The 22,454-nt window shown below is 37.3% G+C and overlaps 1 protein-coding gene across 1 annotated transcript in view; it reads right to left on the bottom strand.

The window, feature by feature from the left end:
* LOC150107476 (uncharacterized) overlaps positions 1-9,183 on the bottom strand; it is a 574,892-nt gene extending 565,709 nt beyond the window's left edge. Inside the window, exon 1 of the mRNA XM_090392109.1 lies at positions 8,143-9,183. Coding sequence (XP_090248235.1) covers positions 8,143-8,335 — 193 coding nt within the window. The 5' untranslated portion in view covers positions 8,336-9,183. The remainder of the gene's footprint in view (positions 1-8,142) is intronic.
* Between the last annotated feature and the right edge of the window lie 13,271 nt (positions 9,184-22,454).

Below are 22,454 nucleotides of genomic sequence, written 5' to 3'. Positions count from 1 at the left end.
AGTCTATATTGCCATAATTAAAATCACTCATAATGATCACCCTTTTCTTATTTACTTGGCTAATTTGATTGTACATTTCATTATCACCACCATCCACATTACCTGGTCGATAACAACATCCCATCAAGTATTTCATGCCATTCATCTCTATCTCACACCATACTGACTCAAAACCACAATAGGGTTGAAAATGTGAAGAATTATGATAGGAAATGTTTAAGCAAACTGGTTTGGCAAAAATGAAGCAAGTGAACATTACAGATAATTTTATTAATGGAGAGTGGACTGGAATGAAAACAGAAAATATCTGATAACAACAAAAAAATAATTTCTTGAATGCATCTGAAGGAGAGTTACCTTCATCAGGATGTAAGAGGAAGAGGAAACAACATAATGGAAACAACATGAACAAATAGGAATCGATTAAACTTAATTATTTATTATTTATTTATTAAGTTTAATTACTTAATTATTTATACAGGGTGTTCGGGATAAATTTGACAGTTTCGTAAGGAAAAAGAAAATCTTCTTTGTATCTATTAAATTTAATGAATTGACAAAAAAACATTACAGGCAGAGTTAATTACAATACTATCAACAAGATTTACTCAAAATAACCACCATTAGCATCGATCACAGCTTCAATTCTGCTTCGGAACCTCGAACAAGCTGATGCTACAGTCTCCCTGGGAAGGGCCGCAAAAACTGTTTTAATTTTATCCATTAACTGGGCTTTTGTATTACTGGAAGTGCGATTGGTGTCTTTTTCAACTGCGCCCCATACAAAATAATCCATGGGGTTAAGGTCTGGGGAGTTTGGAGGCCAAACATTTGGACTGGTGAAGTCGTAGAAATTTTCAGACAACCATTTTTGACTTTTCCCAGAGGTGTGGCAAGGGGCCGAATCCTGCTGCCATACATACGGCCTACCATTGGCTACCCTTGTTATCCAGGGCTTGACTACAGTTAGCAACTCCACGAACAAAGCCCGAATTCCAATGCCAGGGTTCTTCAACACCTGTTCCTGCATATTTGCGAGGAATTCTGCTGTACGAACGCAATCAGATCGTCTGCTAGGGATCTTTCTTCTTGCTACATCCTCGTAGTCACCATTGCAAGTCTCTAGTTCATGCCTGATTGTTTTTACTGTATTCAGGGAGCATTGGGCAGCAGTCGTAATATCCTTATTTTGATGGCGGGCACGAATCATCATGATACAAGTTATTCTCTTCCATGATTCAGGTGGGTTCCAGCTATCCATCCTTTCTGACATCTTGTATATGAATGAAGAAGGGTCCAAACTTTTAAATGAAGAGAAGTGTGTGTTAATACATGTAACTTACGGAAAAATATAATTAATTATAAATATGTCAAATTTATCCCGAACACCCTGAATGTGCTGTATTCATTCCAATTGAACCATACAATTAAATGTATTTAATAAGCATTTTATCTAAGTATTTCATGCTGTTAAGTGTGAAATAGTACAAAGCTTGAAAAAGAAGGGAATAGAAGTAAAGGAGAAGGAGACCTTTTAGTTCACTTAACTCAATGTTATAAGAGAGTGGAGGGGGAGAGACTTTATGCTATAGCCATGTTTGTGTAATGAAAAAATTACATGGAAGTAGCTATGAGAGCCTTGTAGAAGTGAAAGTGTGAAAAGAGTATATGAAAACTGTTACATGTGCAAAAAAGAAAGGAAAAAAATGGGCAGGGGAAGAAACTAACAAGATTGCAGCTCGAATTATAAACCAAACTGTGTATCAAGATTATTGGTAAATAACAGCAAGATTCATTATGGAAATTGTCAGAATTAATTGCTTAGATTCTATTTTGGCAGTTTATTTGCATATTATAACAGCAAAAATTATGAAAAAGTAAGGCACACACATATATGTAGTGATACATGGTTGGAAGAGGATGACATCCTGACAGGAATAGAGATGGAAGGGTAAGATGTGTTTCGTGAGGTTGGAGGAGTAAAAAGGGAGGGAGAATACTATTAATGATAGAGAAAGAGTTATGTCCATACAAAGTAGAGATGCAAAATGGAAATTGTGCCAGTGGTTTTGAGGCAGTATGGTGTGAGATAGAGGTAAAATGGAATCAAATACCTGGTGGGATGTTGTTATAGACCAGGTAATGTGGATGGTGGTAATAGTGAAATGTATAGTCAAATTAGCCAAGCAAATAAGCAAAGAGTAATCATTATGGGTGATTTTAATTATGGCAATATAGACTAGAATGATGAGATAGCAACTGGGAGTAAAGAAAATGAGTTTCTTGAGTTTTTGAGGGATAACTACCTCAGACAGTATATAACAGAAGGCAGACGAGGATTAAGGGTATTGGATTTGGTCATCTCATCAGAGGATGTAATTATAAATGAGGTGTCAAATCATCCACCAATTGGTGAGAGTGACCATGAGGTGATTACCTGAGTGGTTGTCAGAAGTGTGAGGACCCCTGTGAGAAAAGGGTATATGTGGAACTACAAGGGGGGGGGGTGATTATGAAGAGCTCATGAGACAGCTTGCGGGTGTAGCGTGGAATGAGGAGTTAGCTGGAAAAAGAGATCAATGCAGCTTGGGGGATTTTTAAAAATTATCTAGTAAATGAAATGTCTAAATGTATTCCAAGTGAGAAGGTTAAATAAGGTAGGGGTGAGATGGATGAATAAAGAGATTAAGCATGCAATACAGAGAAAAAGGGCATTGTGGAGGCAGCAGAAGAAAAGTGGAAATAACCAATTTCATGAGGTCTACAAAGACCAGGCAAGGAGGATGACTTGGTTGGTGAGAGTAGCTAAAGAGAGGTATGAACAGCAGTCAGCTAATGAAGCCAAAAAGAATCCTAAGGAGTTCTTTCGATATGCAGCCAGCAAAAGAAAGAATGATTATGGAAGGATGACATTGATTGGAGAAAATGGTATAAAGACAGCTATTGCACAATGTGTGGTGGAGATACTTAATGAGCAGATTCATAAAGATCTTTCAATCTTGTGAATGTGACTTCATGGAGAGATTGAGAGCAGTTGATGATGGGGAGGAGAGAGAGAGACTAACTGTAAGTGAGCAAGAGGTGTATGGGGAGATGAGTAAACTAGATGTAAATAAGGCTGTGGACTTGATAATATATCACCGCATATTCTGAAGGAAAATGTTCCAGGGAGTTGACACCTGCCTTGACATATTTTTTTAATACAAGTCTTGCACTTGGTCAAGTTCCTAAAGAGTGGAAGGAGGGCAAGATTGTGCCACTTCATAAAGGAGGTGATCGAACTCAAGCATCACACTATAGGCCTATCTGTGCATCAGTTGTTGTGGTTAAGTTGTTGAAGAAGCTTGTGAGAACTAGGATCCAGAGTTAGGTTGACAACAATGGTATTATCTTTGATGGACAGCATGGATTTGCTAAAGGGAGGTCATGTTTTAGTAAACTACTTACTTATTACAATAAAGTGACTGCTTCCTTGGACAGAGGAGAAGGATGCACAGTAATATACTTGGATTTTGCAAAGGTTTTTGATAGAGTACCTCATGATAAGTTGATAGTCAAACTAGAACAGATTGGGTTGGATAATAGATTAGTGCATTGGATTGGAAACTGGCTATCTGATAGGTATCAACAAGTTGTGTATGGGGGTGTGATATCTAGGAAAAGGAAAGTCACTAGTGAAGTTCCTCAGGGGTCTGTTTTAGGGCCATTATTGTTTAACTTGTATATTAATGATATTGGCAAGGGTTTGGATGGAGATATTCAGTTGTTTGCAGATGATGCAAAGTTGGGACGAACCATAAAGAGTAGTGATGTTGTGGCCTTGCAAGAGGACTTGAATAGATTGAGTGATTGGGCAAGCAGATGAGGATATGAGTTCAATGTTGCAAGTAAGGTTTTAAAATTTGGAAAACAAATATGGGATGCAGAATTTATGCTTGGTGAGAATATATTGTTGGAGGTAGAAGAAATAAGAGATCTTGGGGTGATATTAGATAAGGATCTAAAATTTAGGGGACACATCCCCAAAATTGTGAAAACACAAAGGCTTCTGGGAATGATGCGGAGGACACTGACGTATAGAAGTAGGGAGATTCTTGTTCCGTTGTATAAGGCTTTGATTAGGCCACACATGGACTATTGTGCCCAGATTTGGTCACCGGGTTTTCCGAAGAATGAAGAAATGTTGGAAAGGGTCCAAAGGCAATTTCTGACCTCTGGAATGTTGAATATGAGAAAGATTGAGAAGATGTAATTTGCAGAGTCTGGTGGAGAGGAGGAAGAGGGGAGATATGATAGAGACCTAGAAGTTGGTAAGGGGTTGTTATAAGATCAATGGTGGAGAAGTTCTACAGAGAATAGTGGGAGATCAGGGGGAGAACCAGAGGTCATCCCTGGAAACTGTGTAAAGAGGGTTTGAGTAGGGAAGTGAGAGGCAGGTTTTTTTGTGCAGAGTTGTGAATGATTGGAATGCCTTGCCTGAGAGTATGGTGTCTGCAAGGAGTTTGAGTGTGTTTAAGACACGGTATGATGAGATGTATGTGTGATAAAAGGACCTCCCAGATGAGTCTTTGACTCCATGAGATCTTTGGGTAATAATAATATTCTGCAAAATCCTTTGACAAATTATTTCATAATAAATTGATATTGAAATTAGGATAGATGAGTTAGATATAGGAAAATTATTTATTTTATTTTATTTATGTGGTTCCCACCCATTAAAGGTCTATTTGTAAATCTATAGTACAGTCACACCATGGGTGGGCTTAGGATTTTTTTTATTACTGTTATTGATTTTATATACATTTTTTTGTATTTTTTAAAATTATTTTTTATACAGCCTGGAAATGAAACCTGCCTTAGAGACCAAACATGGAACTTTTTCAAGCCACTTCCGGTCTCCAATAAATAGGGAAGTGGTCTCATGCTGGACTATGAAGTTCAATTCCCACCTGGAAAAAAAAATTGCCAGGTAGGGGATAAAATGAGGTAACAAATGGTGCATGGAACACATGTACCCTAGAAAAGGAAAGTGATCAATACTGCCATATGGTCTGTTTTGTTGTTGTTGTTGTTGTTCTTTTATGATAACTCCACCTTAAAAAGGTTATACCATAACACCTTAGTACCATTATGATTAGCTAAGAGTCCAGGAACACTACTTATGGCCAAAACATAGTACTCTTTTCAAGTCGCTTGAGGCCTCCATGAAGGAATATAGGGAGCCTCACATCAAGTAATGAAAATTACTTAACATTTAAAGACATTCATAAACATCTATAGTATATTGGGATTGAAATACACGGCCTACTGATCAGCATATCCCTCCATTCAGCCAGCCAACCAGACTGACTAATTTAACATCATTCTTGACTAACTTATATGTTAATGATAGGGGAGAGCTTTATTATTATTATTATTATTATTATTATTCAGGCCCCCATGGAGTCAAAAGACTCGTCGTGAGAGGTCCTTCCTAAGAACATAAAGTCTGTCAAGACTCATCGAGGGGAGGTCCCCCTAAGAAACACAAAGTCTATCATACCACTCCTTAAATGCATTGACCGTTCTCGCTCTCACCACTCCATCAGGCAATGCAGTCCATGGTTCAACCACCCTCCATGCAAAGAAACCACTCCTCACCCTCTTGCTCACAGTTTCCTTTCGTAACTTCCAGGGATGGCCTCCTTCTCATTATTGTAGCAATCCTCAGTGTTACCTTCACCACCTACGCAATATGTCCCCTAAATTTCAGGTTTCTATATCATCAACCCCAGATCTCTTGGTTCTCCTACTTCCTCAAGTATGACTCCTCCCATAGAGTATGTAGTGTCCCATCGATGTTTCCCAAACCTCAAGACCTTACATTTTGCTGCATTAAACCGACACTCCCATTCATTTGCACATCTATTTAGCTTATTCAAATCCTCTTGCAGGGCTGCTGCATCTGCACTATTACTAATAATCCTTCCCAGCTTTGCAACATCTGCAAACAACTGAATATCTCCTTGCAATCCACTGACAATATCATTGATATAAAGGTTAAACAATATAGGTCCTAGTACTGAGCCCTGTGGGACCCCACTTGTAAACCTCTGCTTCCTTGAAACTGCCCCACCATACACAATTCTCTGATACCTATCGGACAGCCAATCCTGAATCCAGTTGACCAATCTGACATCCAGACCCATGTGCTGCAACTTAAATATCAGCTTATCATGTGGCACCCTGTCAAATGCCCTCGCTAAGTCTAAGAAAATGGCAGTATATGCCTTTCCCTCATCTAATGCTCATGTAACTTTATCATAAAAGGCTAGCATATTGCTAAAACAAGAGTGCCCTTTCACAAATCCATGTTGACACTCACAGATAACATTACCCTCATCTGCCCAATGCTGTATACGGTCCCTCACTACTTTCTCCAAGATCTTAACAACTACTGATGACACAGAAACTGGCCTATAATTAGACACTTCCCTAGCACATTCTCTCAAAACTCGTGGTGAAATACCATCCAGTCCCAAAGCTTTACTGACATCCAGAGTACTCAGTATCTGAAACACACTCTCCTCCCGTACTTCTAAACCTGAAACCTGCCCAATTCCTCTAGCATTAAAACTGACTCCTCTAGAATGAAATACTCCAATAAAATATATATATAGAATAGATATATATATATATATATATATATATATATATATCTTATATACCAAGTAATTTAAATTCCTCTATATAAAAATAATTGACATGAGAGTGGGGGGGGGGGGAATAAGACAAGATCATGAGATTATATATATATATATACAAATAAGAAGGTGAGATGATATGATTGAGACTTTTAAACTGCTGTGAGAGAGTTACAGGGTTGACTTGGTGGAACGGGGGGGGAGGATAAGGGGTCATCCCTGGAAGTTACAAAAGAAAGCTGTGAGCAAGAGGGTGTTTCTTTGCATGGAGGGTGGTTGAAACCATGGAATGCATTGCCTGATAGAATGGAGAGACAATGAACGGCCATGAGTTCAAGGAGTGGTATGATAGACTTGTACTTTCTAGGATGGGCCTCCCACGATGAGTCTTTGACTCCATGAAGGTCTGAATCATAATAATAATAATATATGTATGTATGCAGTGGATCAGTGGAATGTGCTGTTGGGGGTGTGTTATGCATAACAGCTGTTCATGAGTTCAATGTTAGATAAGATGGTGGTTGAGAGAGAGGGAGACACTGCATGCAATTAGTGGTGTAGACTACTACTACTACTACTACTAATAATAATAATAATTATTATTATTATTCAGGCATTCGTGGAAGGTGCTAATAAGACTTATTACTATTATTATTTTAATTCCTTGGTTGATATGTCTGAAAATCCGACAATTTTCAGACATATCAACTGATGTTAAGCAAAATATGTTAATACAGATGCAGTGTTAAACATCACAGTCATCTGTATACACTTTTCAACAATTCTTAACCTAAAATTTTTCAGTTATAAAATATTAATAAGTTATATAATACTAGAATGTTGATGACCTCCACAGTGGCAAAATGAAAATAACATGAAGGTAGGATCCAAGAGCATAGAAGATCTAATAAAAGCACTATGGAACCTGAAAGCTGTAAAGGGACCAATATAAAGAAAGCTCTTAAGTTATTATGCCTCTATGTCCTATGTCAATTATTTCAATTCAGTTTCAAAGTACAGGAATAACCTAACTTCCATTCTACTGGAAAATCTAGTATGGATATATTTTAGATCATCTACCAATATAATATAAAATTAATAAAACACAACAAATATGAACCGGAACTTAAAAAAAAAAATTTTTTTTAAACTTTGTCTTTTTTTTTTTTTTTTTTGCGTTGTTGTTTTCGTGTATGTATATATATATATATATATATATATATATATATTTTTTTTTTTTTTTTTTTTCATTTAAAAAATAATTTGTAGGTACCGTTTCGCGGGGAGATAATGGGACGCGCTAACAGAGGTCGAAATAATTGCTGACGTGTGCTTGATGTTCAATACATTCTACTCAAATCTTTTCCGTCGTGTAGAATTCTTCCTTAACAGCACCTTTGGCGTTGCTTCATAGTTTTTTTTTTTTGGAATTTTTCAATAGTATAATTATAATCCTCACCTCTAACACAAAGAAAATCACTGTCTTTAAAATGAATAGAGCAAACAGGCATCCATTTTGTCACGGGTCTTTCTATATGAAGTTTAATTCTCCATTCTGCAGCTAGTCTTTCGTCGGAAGGAAAACGGTGAAAAGTTACGTTTTCAGTTTTACTGCTATTTTTGCAACCATAAACGCAACAATAATTAACCATATTCGTTGATTAACAACATTGGCAAATTAGAGAAATGCTAACCACACGTGGAAAATAAGTTGAAGATTTGTTACCTGTACCTTTCCCTAAATGACGTCACATTCTTTATCTCAGCCTGCAGCGCCCTCCACCTGAAACCCCGTTATAGGATATTGGCACCGATGAGAATAGCCACCTTGTTGGGGAATTGTGTTCGGTGGCTTTCATTGTAAATCCATATCTATTATGGACTAACTTTATTCCAGAAATGTCACAGAGGCCCAATACTTCGATGGAGTTTTGCTATTTACGATCACTTTTAAATAAGATTACGTGTTAATCTCATCGATTACAGAATTATATATAGTGATATTTCCAACAGCCTGCATCTCGTGTGTAATTCAAGCTTAATACACCATCTTTGGAAAATTTTTTCATTAAGTATTATGTGTATATATTTTTTTTTTCTGTGTTTTTCTGAAAAGTTCTATCTAGCTAATTTTAATGTGTAGTTCGTTATCTATTATTGTGTAGAGTAATGTCCCTTATATTCCATTTCTCTCTCGCCACTCTAAATTTCAATAACAAATTCGTTAACTGTGAATTGACAGTCTAGGCCTGTCAAGGTTTTATTAGTTAAATGTTAGCAGGCAAGTAAAAACGCAAGAGTAACTTGATTATCGTTTCAGTAATATGTTATTAACTTAAGAAATTTAAATTAAAAACAAGTTATGTTCATAATGTAAAACTTTTAGAAGAATCAGGATCTGTGAAACTTCACAATTCTCATTTATAGATTCTTATGTTATTATTATTATCATAATCACCCAACCTCAGTGTTATTTAACATAATTACCAGCTTTGATTAAAAAAAAAAAAAAAAAAAAAATGACTTGCATACAGTTCATTACCTGGCCTTTGCAGTTGTATACATTAAAACTAAAGAGCTACATTTGATCTGGAAAAGTTTGTTTGGAAATTGCTTGTTTCTCAGAAGATAAGGTAAATTAATAATAAATTAAACATACCAAGAAATGATGTACTTGGTTTAATCCATGGATTAAACCAAGTATATAATTTCTTGGTATCTTTAATTATAATATAACCAAGTGAAAAACTTTCAACAAAATTAATAATTTTAAAGAAAATTCATAATTGAACTTTAATTGATGAGAATACAAAACATGTCACCTCAGGAAATATGAAAATAAACTTGTAACAGAGAGGAAAAAGTATATCCTTATGAAATATTGCTGTCAGTGTTTAAGATTAGTGCATTTCATTTTTCTTGCTAACAGTTAGTGTTTACATTTCAATAAGTGCTGCAATTTTCAATTACAAATTGTTGGTCTTATCATTCTTATTTTCATTTCTTTGTTGCTATATATGTTTAATATAAGCTTCCACCTCCATCTTTAATGGCAAAAAAAAAAAAAAAAGAATTTTTTCATCTCTCTCTTTTTTTAAAGCTTGTTTAAGCAAAGTTTAAAACCAGTTTCTTGAAAAGTGTTCTCAGTGCCAAAAGAATGTTGCATAGGAGAAAAGAAAAATCAGCAATATTTTAGTTAAGGATGCAAGGTGTTTGAAGTGACAATTTGTGGTACAAAATGATGCAAATGACACTTTGTTACGATTTCTGGATTTTTTGTATGAAGAATAGGAGAGTGAGATATCTTGTGAATGTCAAAAAAAAAAAAAAATGTTTAATTCCATTTTTGTTAGTTACTGCTATAAAGCAGAGGAGGGGGGATATAAAGATGTGCCATGCATTGCAGATTAGCACAATATTATTATTATTATTCAGGCCTCCATGGAGTCAAAAGACTCGTCATGGGAGGTCCTTCCTAAGAACATAAAGTCTGTCAAGACTCATCGAGGGGGGAGGTTCCCCCCTAAGAAACACAGTCTATCATACCACTTCTTAAATTCATTGACCGTTCTCGCTCTCACCACTCCATCAGGCAATGCAGTCCACGATTCAACCACCCTCCATGCAAAGAAACCACTCCTCACCCTCTTGCTCACAGTTTCCTTTCGTAACTTCCAGGAATGGCCTCTTGTCATCACTCCTTCCCACTGTTCAACCAAGCAAAAGAACTCCCCAGTGTCAACCCTGTAACCACCAATAAATGCAGGCCATGCAATTATATTCTATACAGGCACTCCATGGAGTTGAAAACACTCATCACAGGAGCCTCACTTCATCTGTTAACACAATACCTGTCATACATCTCCTTAAACCTATTCACTGTTGAGGCACTCACAACCACCTCTAACAATCCATCCCAGTTATTCACCACTCTCCAAGTAAAGAATCTAGTCTGCACACTCTTAGACAATTTCCAAGTGTTCATTGTTTTCCCCCTCCCCATGTATAGAAAAAATTCTTCTGTGTCAATTTTCTCCCCTGCCTGTCAGCTAAACTCTGCAACCTACACACCTTCAATCTATCCTCATAGGGAACATTCCACAGCCCTGTTACCAGCTTGGTCACTCATCTCTGAATCCTCTCTGCCATCTCCTGAACCCCCCAAGAAATGTAGATGACCAAATCTGTACATAGTAGTCAACATGTGGCCAAATTGTATCCTTATAAAGATACAATTTCGCCACATATCTTTATTTGTAATGTAAATGTGTTCAGCATCCAAGTAATCCTCTGAGCTATTTTGCCAACTCTTGCACTATGTCTTCTGAACTTTAGATCTCTATCTGCCCCCCCCCCCCCCCAGATCCCTAGCGTCATCAGTTTCCTGTAAACTAGTGCCAGAGCCTTTTCTGGCCCAGCACCCTCAACTCATGACATGTGGAACCAACAACGGACAATGAACTTGCCAACAAATGACTCTCTTGTGAAAGACCCCCCCCCTCCCTGCAGCTTCTTCCTTTCTAGAAGATTATGGACACTATCAATAGAATCAGGGTGAACCAGGGCAGATGCGGCTACCTCCTACATAAACGGAATATGGCAAATTGCCTTACTGTGAATGCACCCATATCCTACAAACTATCAAACATATCATCAGTGACTGCCCCTTTGCCATTTTCATGACAAAATGCAGGAGATACATGAAGTGTCAAAGGAGATTCTAGAGTGACTTTTGACATTGGACATAAAACTATAGCTGCCATAAGAATACAAACATACATGCATCAATATTGTACAAAAAGTGTGTAATTTTTTCATCCTGAAGTGCCTTACATTTTACAACATTGAACTGATAACTGTTATCCTTTGTCCACACTGCCAATTTATTTAAATTATCCTGTAAGATATCTACATCACCTTTATCAACTATTGCCCTATATTAGTTACCCTTCTTGCTTGTGCTTTTTACTGCTCATGGGCATGCTGATCATCTTGTTTATATTCCTTCCACAATGCTTTCCTTTTTTGCAACTCTTGCTTTATATTGTTAGTCATTCACTTAACCCTTACTCTGATTATCCTCCTGACCTTGGATATTCACTTCTGATACTGCCTTGCTCAAGCAATCCTTAACCATTTCCCATACACTAATGACATGGCATTGCTCCAAGTTGTCTCCTAAGTTTGTCATAATCACCAGCTTTTAGTTCCACATAAAACCTTTCTTGACTGAAAATTCCACATGTTGAGCAACCTCTCAGGACAAGACTGCATGTTTACTTTCCCTGATCAGAGATAGAGTTGCTACTGTAGTTATAGATCTTCTGATACTATTACCAAATCTAACACTGCTAAGCCCCTGTTCCCCTCTGTCACGTGCTGTTTTGGGTAATTATCCGTTAGTAACTGTATAAATTGCTCTCAGGAGCTCACACTGGTGAGTACGGGCATGGCAAACCTGAGATATCCCGATCTTACTCCCTACAATATACACTTAGTTATATCTGTAGACTGGTCTTCTACTCTCTCTCTCTCTTGCTTACCTCTTACCCCCCCCCCCTCCAGTGCTATTAGAGCAATTCGAGGGTGAGAAGGTGATTCTTTTTTTCAAACTCTAGTTTCCACTATCTACTAAAAACATTGTTGTGTCTGACTACTCCAGGTTAGGGACGACTGCAAAAAGCATTTTCTTCATGTTAAAGGCAGTCTATTTAGGAGCTAGCAGGAAGCTAAAAAATGCATCTCCCAAAACATTTTGGTCAATGTAGGAGATTAGACCACATCCCCCTCAATTTATGCTTCAGAGAAAAAAAGAAGAGCTGCACTGCCCATAGCCAAAACAGGGTAAAACAGATTTGACATATCTTCCCAGGAGAAATGATAGTGTTTGCTCAAATCCTTCTGGAAGGCCTTCATTAGATGCCAAAACTAGAAAAACCACCATCTTATACATTTCAACTCTAAATGCTAGAACACTTAAATCTGAGGAAAGATGGCTAGAACTGGAAGAAGAAACCCTTAAATGTATAAAATGGAATATGTCAGGTGCCTATCTGAGCAGATTCTTGAAAGGAACAAGGATACTCAGAAAGAATTACAAACCTTAAAATAGAACTCATAAAGAGATCTCGATCATTCAGGTATATACTCCTACCTCAAGCCATAGTTTGAAAGAAATAGAAGAGTTTTATAATCAAGTATAATTTCCAAAGAAAACACAAGAGTTAATAGTAATGGAGACTTCAATGCCACAATAGAATTAAGGACATCACAACAGGACAAAGTGCTGGGACCATATGGTTATGGCTCTAGAAATTCACATTGATTCAAAGAAAAATGCTGACCAGCGAGGAAGAGTTTTAGTTTTGGGAAGAGATAGAAGTCAGAGGGAGCCAAATCCGGGGAATAGGGAGAATTACTATTTAACTTAGTAACAAGTCATAATTTAACAATAATGAATTCACTATTCAAAAAGAGGTTTAACCGATGGTGGACTTGTATTTCTTCTGATGGAAATAGCAAGAGGAAGATTGACTTCATTCTTTGTCTAAATACAATCCTGTTTACCTCTGTACTAGGTGCTCAAGATTTTAGAATTAGCACAGATCATAGAATGGTGAGAGGAATGAGCTCATTATCAAAACAGAAAAACAGGATTAAATGTATCAAACTAAGAAAGTCAAATGCTAACGTAATAGACTAACAAAAAGAAAAATACAAACAAAATTTGACAAAAGTGACTGTTTCTCAAAATCTGACAGTCAGAAACTGATGTTCAAGATATTTGCAACTTTATCGAAACTATTATTAAGTCTTCAATTAAACCTCTAAATAGCTTTACTGGCAGGAAGAATGATTAGATCTCTCAAAAAACTAAGATACTAATAGATGAAAGAAAAATACTAAAGAAAAACAGATTGCAACATTCATCAAGAGATAAGATTAAATTTGCAGAATTTGTCAAAAGAGAAATCCAAAATGATCCAAGAAAATTCGATACAAGTGAAATATGTACAAGACATTATTGATTGAAAATAGAACCTCACTAAAAATAGTCTTTCGGAAGGCAAAAAATGGATTCCCTGTCTCTTAAATAAAAATGGAAATATAACAAACAATAGAAAACAAATTCAAGGCATCGCCAATAAGTTATACAAAGATCTTTATACAAGCCATATAATCAGATCAAATTCAACAAACAATGGACATGTGGAAAATGTCAATGTTCCACTGATAACAGAAATAGAAATTAAAACTATCGGTGAAATGAAACACAATAAGTGTCCAGGACTGGTTGAAGTGCTTATAGAGCTTTTCAAATATGGGTTTGGACAACTTATTGCCATTATTACTTACTGTACGAGGGTGATCTGAAATGTTTTCAGCCTAACAATGAAAAAACAAATTTCTAATTTCAAAATTATCTTTATTTTTCAACATGATCTCCCTTAAAACTAATACATTTATTCCAGCGATGCTCCAGTGCCGTTATCCCATCCCTGTAGTGGTTCTCAGTAATATCTGCAAAATACCCCTCTACAGCTGCAATCACCTCTTGATTCAAAGAAAAATGCTAACCAACGAAGAAGAATTTTAGTTTTGGGAAGAGATAGAAGTCAAGGGGAGCCAAATCTGGGGAATAGGGTGGATGTTCCAACAATTCATAGTGCAGACCTCTTAATTTTCCCATTGCCAAAACACCTTTGTGGGCAGGTGCGTTGTCCTGATTTTATTTATTCGTGTGAGGTTTATCCCCCATTCCTCGACCACCCCTCAGGACTGGTTGAACCTTCCTAGTGAGGAATTAAGTATGTATTTTATAACTGTAGATCCGTGTGTTCAAGGTCCAGTTTGCCTGTTCTGATGGATGAAAAACCCTAATTTCCAGGTGAAAAAACCCTCTACCTCCGTATGAGACTGGCTAACTCACCCTTAGTCAAAAGAGACCAGATAATGGTTCCTCACGTCATGGACGGGAATTGAACACCAGTCCTTCCAACCAAAGGGCTTTGTCTATACTGACTGAGCTACAGAGCTAAATTGTCCTGATGAAAGATGGGTTTTTTTCCTGCAAACCACGTCTTTTCTCACGAATTTTTTGATCTAGTTTGGTTAAAAGATTGGAGTAATATTCCCCAGTTATTGTTTTATCCTTTCAAAGATGATTAATAAACAAAATGCCTGTAGTGGTTCTCAGTAAGATCTGCAAAATACCCCTCTACAGCTGCAATCACCTCTTGATTCGAAGAAAAACACTGACCAGCGAGGAATAATTTTGGGAAGAGATAGAAGTCAAATCTGGGGAATAGGATGGATGTTCCAACAATTCATAGTGCAGATCCCTTAATTTTCCCATTGCCAAAACACCTTTGTGGGCAGGTGCATTGTCCGGATGAAAGATGATTTTTTCTTCTACAAACCAGGTCTTTTTTCACAGATCAGATTTTTTTGTCTAGTCTGGTTAAAAGATCGGAATAATATTCCCCGGTTATTTTACCCTTTTCAAGATAATTAATAAACAAAATGCCTTTAGCATCCCAAAACATCGATGCCATGACCTTTCCTGCTTGATAGAACAGACTTTGTCTTCTTTGGCACTGAACAACCAACTTCTGTCCACTGTTTTGACTGCTGTTTGGATTCTGGTGTGTAATGGTGAGTCCAAGTCTTATCCATAGTAATAAATTGATGCACAAAATCATTTTTATTTCCATTAAAACGCTCCAAGCACTGCTCAGAGATTTTCATACAAGTGCATTTTTGATCTGCTGTGAGCAAGCGTGGCACCCATCTTGCACAAAGATTTTTCATTTACAATTCTTCATGCAAAATATAACCTACACTTTCTTTTGAAATGCCTATAGTCTCAGCAATTCCATGCACTTTGACTCGCCAGTCATCCAACACCATATCATGCACTTGATCAATGATTTCTGGTGTTGTTACACTTTTTGGACGTCCTTCACGTGGATCATCTTCAAGGATGGTACACTCATGTTTAAACTCAGTGGCCCATTTTTTAATTGTCAAAAACGAAGGAGAAGAGTGCCCATAAACTTTTAATGAACTTCGAATAAATTTCTTTTGGCATTAAACTTTCTTTTACAAAGAATTGTATAATTGCACAGACAACACTTTTGCTTCAGACAGCAGCTGTATAAAACAAACTACTTTATAGAATGACTTGCAATTTCACATGGATGCTTATGACCGATGTACCAATTTAGAAATAAAAATCATTCCAATAGTGTTGCCATCTATGGTCGAGGCCAAGAACTTTTCAGACCACCTTCATATAGTATAATCCTGAAAGATGAGACTTTCTCTAATCAGTGGCTGAAATCAGAAATAATTCTTCATAAAAAAGGCATAAAATCAGATATAAACAACTACAGACCTATAAGTTTACTATCTCACAACTATAAAATTTTTACAAAAATAATCCTCAAAAGAATTTGTAACTATCTAGAACTCCGAACATCTATGTGAACAAGTAGATTTCAGGAAAAAATTTTTCTACAATAGGACCATCTATATACAGTTAATGAAATAGTAGAAAAATATTTAGAATACTGGCCTTCGTTGACTACAGCAACATTTGGTTCCGTAGAATGTTACTTGCTTTTCTGTGCTTTGAAAATTATGGAGATCAAGGAAAAATATATCCAGCTACTTCAAACCATTTAAAAATAGTGCGGCATCTGTCGGGTTGGAGGAAAGCAGTGACTTCTTTATGATGGAGAGAGGAATCAAACAAGGTGATCCCATTGCTCCCAGACTTTTTACAGCAGCCCTCAAAGCCATTTTCAGGGATCTGGTTTTGGGATGATTATGGTATTAATATTCAGGGGTAGATGTTAAACAATTTACATTTGCGGATGATGTCGTTCTGTTTACTGAAGATGGTTAATCTGATGATCAATGAATTAAGCATAAAAAGCAAGGAAATAGGTCTAACAATAAACTACCATAAAACAAAAATATTGACAAATCATGAGCGTATTCCCACTGATGTTGAAAATACTGTAATAGAATATGTAGAGAATTACAAATACTTAGGACAAATGGTCTCCATGTCAGATAGATTTGACCTTGAAATCCAGTGTAGAATCGACGGTGCTTGGAGGTACCTCTCCAAGCACTTATTAGATATGATTTTCCTACCAACTTTCACATACGGTTCCAAGACTTGGGCACTAACCACTACACAGACGAAAAAGCTCCAAGTTTGCCAAAGAGCAATGGAGAGGAGTTTACTCAGAGTATCCAGATTAGATAGAATAAGGAACAAGGACTTAAGAGACCTAACAAAAATAAAAGACATCAAAATGGTATTGGGCAGGCCACTTGGCAAGATATAAAGATCATAGATGGTCACGGAGAGGGTGACTGCCAAGAGAAGGAATCAGAAAACCTGGAAGACAGAGAAAAAGATGGAGAGATGATATTGAAAAATGGCTCTGCATCACATGGACAAGAGCAGCCCAGGATAGAAGTGGTTGGGGAAGGTCTTTGCCCTGCAGCACTTTATAAGTTCCATTTCCATTTTACCAACTGCCCTTTTCTCCTTCCAATCTGTATTCCAATATTTGAAGTCTCCCATGCTAATTGCTTAGCCTACATTCATTGGTCTAATCTGCTGGTGCATGTCATCCACATCTTTTGCACCCAAGGTCTATACAGCAACTAACAATTTATTTTGTCTTATTGACCTCTATCTCACACCAGACAACCTCAAATGAACCATTTCCCTTAGATCTGTAATCTTCTATAACTTCTATTTTTGCTGGTTGAAGTTCTTCAGCTATCATTAATAATACCCCTCCTTTTTCTCTATTTCTTTCATGCACCAGTTCTCACTGATGCCAATAATTTTTGGCCAAGTTGAGCTGACCAATGTTAAAAACTCTTCCCCCTATGTTATTATTATTATGGAAGGGACTTCAACTATAGGGACACAGTTTGGAAAAAGAGAAAGGTCATATCAGGAATTTAATGATAGTAATTATTTTAACAGATACTATAGTCATCTTTCACCAGATACTGTTACAATAAACTAAGAATTATAACAAACTACTAGTATGAAGCATTCCATTTATGGATTCTAAATTTCAAAACCTTACATTTAGTGACATTAAACCAATATCCCCATTCATTGCCCACCATATTCATATCCTTTTCAGAGCAGAAGTATTAGCACTATTACAATAACCCCCTCCCAAGTGTCACATCATTTACAAACAGTCTTTCTGTAGTCCAGTGACAGATATAAGGATTGAACAGTAGTGGTCCCAGTGAAGCTCTAATTGTAACTTTCCTCCTACCAGATACTGCATCCCCATATACTAACTCTGATATCTGATAGCAGATTTCCAATCTAATCCACTAACCTAATATCCAGACACATTGTTGCAGCTTAAATACCAACTTGTCATGTCACTTCACTTCACTTCACTGGGCATCTACAGATGCCGTATGGTGATGTGCCACACCAGGCCTCGCCATGTAGTCCTGTTGTTTGCTTTTCTGGTGGCCTCAACTCTCTGAAGATCAGTCACTCCACACATGCCATCCATCCATCTCATTGATGGTCTACCCCTGCCTCTTTTTTCCAGGAACTTTACCTTCTATTACTGTTCTGAGAAGTCCCCCTTTCATCCTTTCTATGAATCCAAAATATTTTAACTTTCTTCTGTCAATATCCTTAAGAAGCCTTAAAGTTCTGCTGATCTTTTCTAACACCCATTCATTTGTACGTCTTTTAGTATATGATATCCTCAACAGCCTTCTGTAACACCACATCTCTAAAGCAGATATCCGTTTCTTGACTTCTTTAGGTTCCAAGTCTCACATCCATAAGTTGCCGTTGGAAAAACAATTGCATCCAAAATCCTCAACTTTGTTTCCACGGAGATAGATCCATCCTTAGATAGAATTAGTCCTAGTTCTTCCATGTCATTACAAAGGAGTACTATATCATCAGCATACCTCAGATTACTGATCAATCTACCTCCTATCCTAATTCCTGTCCTGAGCTCATCCAATGCTTTACGCATGATGTCCTCCACATATATACTAAACAAGTGAGGAGAAAGTAAACATCCTTGCCTAACTCCTTTTCCAACATGAAGCCAGTCAGTCAATCCAACACCTGTTCTTACCATGGCTTGTTGCTCCTTATACAAGTTGGCTATCAACCTGATAGTGTGTTGAGGAAAACCCATTTGTCATGTGGCACCCTATTAAATGCCTTTGCAAAATCGAAAAAAAAAAAAAAAAAAAAGAAGACAGTGTATACCTTTACCCTCATCTACTGCTCTTGTTACTCTGTTGAAAAAGGCAAACAGGCCATTAAAACAAGAGTGTTCCTTAACAAATACGCACTGGCTTGCATAAATAATATTGCCCCTTATGCCCAAATATGTATATGAGGTCCTTATCAATTTTTCCAAAATCTTTACAACCACAGATGTACAAACTGACTTATAGGTTGGTACCTCCATTCTTCTACCACTCCTTATGCAGTGGCACTATCTCACTCTCCACGAACTCATCCCATTGCAAGACTTATTAAACAGCCAAGTTAATGGCACAGTCGATTCCACAGCACATACCCTTAAAAGATGCAAAATTCCATCTGGTTCTGCCTGCCTTACTGACATCTAGCATACTGAGTATTAAGAATAGTCTCCTCTCATATTCTAATTTGTCTCTCCTTATCATACTAGTCACCTTCCTAGCTTGAGCCTTATATTCCTTGTGCAGCTGTTCTCCACCTTTCTTTACATGCCTTCTATAATATCTTTTTATCTGTAATTAATTCCTGTTTACTTTCTCTAGTCATCCATTTCACTTTAAATTGCTTATCTTATTCACTTGAGTTTGCCATTGCTGTCAACAATTTTTTAAGTATATTCCATTCACTACTGATCTCTCTTCCTTCAAATTCTTTCATGCATTGTATTATTCCCAGTTTGTTTCTAAATCTGTGATAGTTACCAGCTTCACAGTTCCACATAAATTTTGTCTACTGTGATACTTCTGCATACCTGTTTGTCCTCCATATCAGAACTACATGGTCAGTCTTACTTACTATTTGGGGTAGTATGACATCTCAGTCACAACCACATTCTCTAATTCTGTGACTGAGTGTAAAACTCTTGATCCTTGTATTCCCTCCACCACATGCTGCCTAAGTTGTCCCTAAAGAAGTCCAATAATTCAGCTCCCTTAGTACTGTATGCTTTTTCTGCCCATTTTATATTACTATAGTTGAAGTCATTACTATATGAATGACTTCAACTATTACTATATTTGAAGTCATTCATAATGATCACTTGCTTTGCCTAAACATTTCTTTCTCCATATATTTCCTGTCTCTAGCAGCATCCTACTAAATATCTTCTCTACAAACATCTCTCTTGCACCATATGCTCTGAAAGCTATTAGTGTCATTTCTGTTTTGATTCTCTGCCCTGAGAGGACACAATTTATCTCTTATCGTGAGTGAATTGTATCACCATGTTACCTGCCCTTTCCTGCTAAAATATGCTATACCCTTCAATTTCTATCCCTGTCAGAACATCCTTCAAATTAACCAAGTTTGACTAATACCAATAATTGTGAGATGCAAGGTTCAAAAGTGGAAAAAATCAAAAGAATGAATGATAGTGAAAGTTAGACGCATGGACCAAAAGTACGGAAACTCAAAAGAATCAATGAGAGTGAAAGTGTGAAGTGGGGGGGCGAGAGTTCGAAAATTAGAAAGATTGAATGATAGAGAGAATATAACGCAAGATTCAAAAGTTGAATTCGGTTGGATGAGGCAAGAGATGAAATGGATGCTGAGTGAAATTAAGAAAATTCAGGCGAAAATTATTAAAACAAATCAAGTAGGTATGAAAGAAGAACGAGTGGCGTTGTATGGCGATTCCATTATTAAAGGTGTGCTGGATGAGAGAATGCACAAGGTATGTTTTCCAGGCAGTAAAATGAGTAGAGTGATTGAGACTTTGGATATGAGGAGGGAGCAAGCAAAGGAGTTGGTGGTTTTAATAGGTACGAATGAGTTGACAGAGGACAAAGAGTATGTCAGAATGGATATCAGGAGGCTGCTAGACAGATAAAAGAGAATAGTGTGACAGGTGGGTAGTAAGCATGTTGCCTAGGTATGACTGTAGTGAGATGAGGCAGAGAGCAAGGATTATGAATGATATGTTGGCTGAAATGTGTGAGGAGAGGAGAGTACAGTTTGTTAATGTGTGGAATGAGTTTGAGGGATGAAGTGAACTATATAAGAGAGAGAGAGAGAGATGGGCAGCATTTGAGTAGTGTGAATCATTTGGAGAGACTGCTGATGAATGGTAAAGAAGTGAGTACAGAGAATGAATCAGATCAAGTGGAAAGTGATGTGGAAGAACAGGAGAGATTCAAGAAGTGGTTATGAATGAGGAAGTGAGTGGCATGAGTATGGAAAATGAGAAAATAGGTATGCAAGAGGAACAGGGTGGATAGGGGCACACAGCGTGAAAAAGGTGGATGCTCCAAGAGGATGTGAGAGCATGTGTAGACAGGAAAGGAATGGATGACCCAGGATCAAGAGGAAACAGTTGGAATTGAAGAAGCGTTCTAAAATGAATAAGCAGAAAGGGAAATGCCCCAGTCAAGCATGGAGAGAGAGAGATCACATCGAATGAGTGGTATCAGTGGAATTAGTTGTAGATCCAGGAATAAGCTGTTTTGTTTGTATACAAATGCCAGAAGTGTAAGAAACAAGGCAGATGAAATGGTTGCACTAATTGAGTCTGTTCACCCAAAAATTGTTGGAATAAGTGAGACATGGTTAGATGAGGACGACATCCTGACAGGAATAGAGATGGAAGGGTATGATGTGTTTCGTGAGGATAGAAGGGGTAAAAAGCAGGGGGGAGGTGCTATTGATGATAGAGAAAGAGTTATGTCCATACAAAATAGAGATGCAAGAGGGAAATAGTGCCAGTGGTTTTGAGGCAGTATGGTGTGGAATAGAGGTGAATAGAATGAAATACTTGGTTGGATGTTGTTATAGACCAGGTAATGTGGATGGTAGTGACTATGAAATGTATAATCAAATTAGCCAAGCAAATAAGAAAAGAGTGATCATCATGGGCGATTTTAATTATGGCAATATAGACTGGAATGATAAGATAGCAACCGGAAGTAAAGAAAATTAGTATCTTGAGTTTTTGAGGGATAACTACCTCAGACAGTATGTAATAAAGGGCACACGAGGATTGAGGGTCTTGGATTTGTTCATCTCATCAGAGGACATAATTATAAATTAGGTGTCAAATCACCCACCAATTTGGTGAGAGTGATTACCTGGGTGGTTGCCAGCAGTGTGAAGACCTCTGTAAGAAAAGGGTATATGTGATACTACAAGGGGGTGATTATGAAGAGCTCAGGAGACAGCTTACGGGTGTAGCATGAAATAAGGAGTTAGCTTGAAAAGTGATCAGTGCAGCTTGGGGGATTTTCAAAAACTATCTAGTAGATGCAATGTCTAAGTGTATTCCAACGGTGAGAAGGTTAAATAAGGTAGGTGTGAGATGGATGAATAAAGAGATTAAGCATGTGATACAGAGAAATTGTAGAGGCAGCTTAAGAGAAGTGGAAATAACCAATTCCATGAGGACTACAAAGACCAGGCAAGATGGGTGACTTGGTTGGTGAGGGCAGCTAAAGTGAGGTATGAACAACAGTTAGCTAATGAAGCTAAAAAGAATCCTAAGG

Source organism: Typopeltis vanoorti, chromosome 4 (genome assembly GCF_054136105.1).
Source record: "Typopeltis vanoorti isolate ZY-2024b chromosome 4, IOZ_Tvanoo_1.0, whole genome shotgun sequence".
Classification (NCBI taxonomy): Eukaryota; Metazoa; Arthropoda; class Arachnida; order Uropygi; family Thelyphonidae; genus Typopeltis; species Typopeltis vanoorti.
This window is presented reverse-complemented; position numbering and strand designations above follow the sequence as displayed.